At 45.6% G+C, this 4,482-nt stretch overlaps 1 protein-coding gene across 2 annotated transcripts in view; it reads right to left on the reverse strand.

The window, feature by feature from the left end:
- The window catches only part of Sparcl1 (SPARC like 1), a 33,421-nt gene that overhangs the window by 7,677 nt on the left and 21,262 nt on the right, over window positions 1-4,482 (reverse strand). For both annotated transcript variants that reach the window (XM_029545228.1, XM_021210568.1), the window contains exons 4-6: window positions 2,981-3,970; window positions 1,373-1,442; window positions 609-727 (exon numbers count right to left, since the gene is read on the reverse strand). In XM_029545228.1, coding sequence (XP_029401088.1) covers window positions 609-727; window positions 1,373-1,442; window positions 2,981-3,970 — 1,179 coding nt within the window. The remainder of the gene's footprint in view (window positions 1-608; window positions 728-1,372; window positions 1,443-2,980; window positions 3,971-4,482) is intronic.

A 4,482-nucleotide genomic window follows, 5' to 3' on the forward strand; every position in this document is an offset into this window, starting at 1 on the left:
GGGCGGGACTTAGGCTGCTGGTGGGCGGGACTTAGGCTGCTGGTGGGCGGGACTTAGGCTGCTGGTGGGCGGGACTTAGGCTGCTGGTGGGCGGGGCTTAGGCTGCTGGTGGGCGGGGCTTAGGCTGCTGGTGGGCGGGGCTTAGGCTGTTAGTGGGAGGGGAATAAGCTGATGGGGGGGGGAGTTCTCTTTGATCTCTCCCCACCTAATTTGCTAAGGCAGACTCTCTCAGTTGAACCCAGAGCTCATCTATACCACTAGTCTTCCCAGTCAGCTTGTTCCAGTGAGCTCCATCCATCTCTGCCTTCAGAGTGTCCCAGAGTTACCACTCCCACCTAGCAGTTATGTGGGTACTGGGAATCCTACCTCCCATCTTTAGACCTACACAGAAGGCTTTTCCCACTGGGCCATCTCCTCGGCCTCACTCTTCATTTTTTATGGCACAGTTGAAATACTTTGATTTCTGTGGTATCTGTTCCCCTTCAATATTACTTCAAATATTAAATAACCTGCGCCCCTACTCATAAGACAGATTCAATTACAAACTATTTCCACTCAAGCAACTGGAGTTTTAGTGTATCTTGGGGAACATTTTTCAGAATACTTACTTGATCAAGGATTTTTGCAGGGGGACAAGTCTCTGGATCTTGGCAAACACAGTGGGGTTTCCCTTGTGGATCGGTTTTGCAAGTGTGTCCCCTTTTACATTGGAAGTTCGTGCAAGAATCTAACAGGGAAGATTATAAAGGGAACAGAGGCACAGAGAAATTGTATTAAACACACAGTCATCCAGACTGTCGGCATCATTGTAACACAATAAGTCAAGAAGGGGAGAGCAGGAAGATGCTGGGAGCCACTTTAACTGATGTGCTAATCTGCAGATGGACTCTCTGGCATCAGACATGTGCACAGGAGTTTAGATGCCTTCTTACAACAGACTGGATTGGAGCTGGAAGAGTACCAGAGCTTTTCTTGGCTTGCCTGAGACCCTCAGAATCTCAGGTGTAGGAAACGAGATGCAGAGCGGTCTGAAGCTAAGCCAGGAGAATTTAATTTATTGAGATTAAAGATGTTCGTGGTTGTGGAAGAATGGGTTTGAGATTAAGTAGCAGAATCAGGCCTTCTCAGAATTGAAAGTGGGGCAGGGTTGGGGGGGGAAATACAGATATTTTTGTATACAATCTCAACAGGTCTTTCAGTTTGTAAGCACATTGACCCATAGTTTATCAAACACATATTAGAAATACCAACACTTTATGAACTATTTCCTTGGGGGGGGGGCTGGGGACATGAATTAATGGAAGCGGTGCCAACCCAAATGGCAGACTCCATCCCTCCTGGACCAGCTGTAGCTCGCACAGTGTCCACTCACCAGCACTGTGCCCCCTTGAGTTGCCCTCATCTGAAGGTTCAGCATTTGGTGTGCTCTCAGCTTTCTTGACCTTTGAAAAGAGCAAGAGCAGAATTTCAGTGTTCTCAAGAGAGTAGCAATTTGCTTCCTGTCTTACTGTGTACTGTGCATACCTCCATGGAGCCATGCATACCTCTGCAGAAGCTATGCCTAACACTACAGAGCCGTGCATACCTCCACAGAGCTGTACATACCTCCACAGAGCCATGCATACCTCCACAGAGCTGTGCATATCTCCACAGAGCTGTGCATACCTCCATAGAGCCGTGCATACCTCCACAGGAAGTCCAAGGCCAGGAAGTCCAAGGCGATTAAACCACCCAATCAGAGCAGATCCTGCCCTCTCCATAGCGCAACTTCTGCGTTTTCATCTGGGCGTGTGTTTGTTAATAGAGCAGTACTTTAATTTTTATGGTTAATTTTACAAATGTTGCTGCTGTCTCTCTGAGTCTGTTGGGGGGTTTTCTGAGAGACTCAGTGGCTCAGCGGGATCAGAGTGACACCAATTTTTGAGACAGCAGGCTCATTCTTCGGCTCTGTCAAAAAATTCCAGCCAGCTCCAGGGAGGGAGTTGTGTGTTTGTTTCATTTATTTATTTATTTCAGAGACAGGGTTTATTTGAGTCCTGAAACCTACTCTGTAGACTAGGCTGTCCTGAAACTCATTCTGAATCGCAGGCTGGCCTTGAACTCAGAGATCTGCCTGCCTCTGCCTCTGGAGCGCTGGGATCAAAGGCCTGCACAACCACCACCAGGCGGCACCAGGGATTTTTAATTCTACTATCTGCATTTCTGAGCTCCCATAACCATAGACATCCATGTGGTCTGTTCAAAGGACAGACTGGATGTGCTGGGGAGTTATGACCTCTCTAGTAAGGCAACAAGTGTGTCAGCTCCCTGGCTCCCAAATTTCCATTCAAATAATCTTAGAAGGGTTGTGTTTGTTTGTTTGTTTGTTTACGAACTTAATGAGGGACTTGTTGCTAGCTTCTTTTCCTTCCCTGTGCAATGTTTACGTTTTGTTTCTCAGACTTCTCAAATAACTGTCACTCAAATTCAAGGTCAGCTTCAAATGGGAGGTCACATAAAACATGTTGTTTTCAGTCTAATGATGGAGACAGGCAGAAAAAATATATAATTGTACAAGGTAAGAATCCATAATCTGAGTGCTTGAAATATGTAATTCTTCAAAGTCCCACTACTGTTTGAGTGCTGACAGGTCACAGTTAAAAGAGACACATAAAAACTATTGTATAAAATTACACGTAAGTTATATACACACATAGAGAGAGTGTGTAAAACGAACAAATTTTGTGCTTAAACTTGGACTCTATTTTCCAGTTATCTCGTTATGTACATGCAATTTCCAAATCCAAAACAAAACAAAACAAAACAAAAAAAATAATCGCAATGCTTTTGTTCTCAGTCACATCAGATGAGGATGTTCACCCTGCCCTGTATTTTAGTAAGTCCTGCTATAAGCACGCACATCAGGGTGAGGGGATGTGAGGAGCAGCTACGACTATTCTCGGTCAATCGACTGGACAAGCATCCTTGTCAGCAAGCTCACCCCTTGGTTGTCTGCAGCCTCCCTCCGGTTCTCACTCTCGCCCGTCCTTGTCTCCTCACCGCCACCATATTTGAGGTAATAGGAGAGGGAATGCATCCTTTCGGCCTCTAGGAATTCCTGGCTGGGGATGAAGTAGTCATCGCCTGCACCACGCTTAGAGCTATCCCCGCCCCCGTTATCACCGGCTCCGTGATTCCCAGGCACCACCGCAGCTTCGGTAGGCTCTGTGGAAATGCCCTTCTCGTCTGTGTCCTTCTGGTTGCCAATAGCTTCAAGGCCAGCTTTCCCTTCTTGGTCCTGCCGCTCTGTATGTGGAATGTGTTCCTTGCTCCCTGCAGCCTTGTCCTCGCCTTCTGCCTCAGAGTCACTCTCCTGCCCTCGGTTTCCTTGCTCAGATTGATGCTTCTCTGTCTTGCTTATCTGAGTTGGCTGACTGGACTCTTCTAAGGTGTCATCAGATTGGTCTCTGTTTCCTTCCCATTTGCTGGTAGGCTGCTCTTCGAGAGGTTCTTTTCCCTCCTCTTGGTTATCACTGGGGGCACCAATGTCTTCCGGCTCTTCCTCTTCTTCCTCTTCTTCATCCTCGTTTTCCTCTTCTTCATTGGGAATGTCTGGATCTTGTGTCTGGCTTTCTTCAGCCATTAAATCTTGGGTCTGCTTGCTGCTCTCGTTCGGTTGCTGGTGTGAGTCACTTACAGGTTGCTCCTGATTCTCCTCTCCTTTTGTGATATTTGCACGTTGGTTAGGATCCACAAAGGAAGTGGACACCGTCGCGGGGAAATCGCCGTTCTCCGGGAGACTTTTCTGTTGAGGCTCACTTGTACCTTCTTGTAGATCCAGCGTTAGCGTTTCTTCTGTTGGATCTACACTTAGATCCCCATCTCCGTCCTCCTCATCCTTCAGGTCCACCTCGAAGCTATAGGTTTTGTCCTGCTCTGTTGACTGTTCATGAGTTTCCTCTTGTGAATTCAGTGCTGAAGGTTTTTCAGCCTTAAATGAAACAAATGACATGGTATTCTTATTTATCGCTACAAAGCTAGCATTAAACATTCTTCCTGGGCTGGAGAGATGGCTCAGCAGTTAAGAGCACTGACTGCTCTTCCAAAGGTCCTGAGTTCAATTCCTAGCAACCACATGGTGGTTCACAACCATCTGTAATGGGATCTGATACTCTCTTCTAATGTGTGTCTGAAGACAGCTACAGTGTACTCATGTAAATAAAATAAATCTTAAAAAAAAAAATTCTTCCTTCTGTTTCTTTAGACATTATCATGTGAACATATTCATGTTGTTCTTTCCATTCTAGAGCACAGGTTTAGCCTGAATTTGAATTTTGTAAAAGGAAATGGTATATAGCACTTCACTGCAGGAAGTACACTATTAGTCACCATAACTTCTAGTGTTTACAGAGAATTTGTATGATTATCGTACTTACAAAATGAAACTTTGAAATGAATAGTTAGCATTCCTTGTTTTGTTTCGCTTTTTTTTTTTTTTTTTTT

The sequence above is a fragment of the Mus pahari genome, chromosome 13, assembly GCF_900095145.1.
Source record: "Mus pahari chromosome 13, PAHARI_EIJ_v1.1, whole genome shotgun sequence".
NCBI classification, from domain to species: Eukaryota; Metazoa; Chordata; class Mammalia; order Rodentia; family Muridae; genus Mus; species Mus pahari.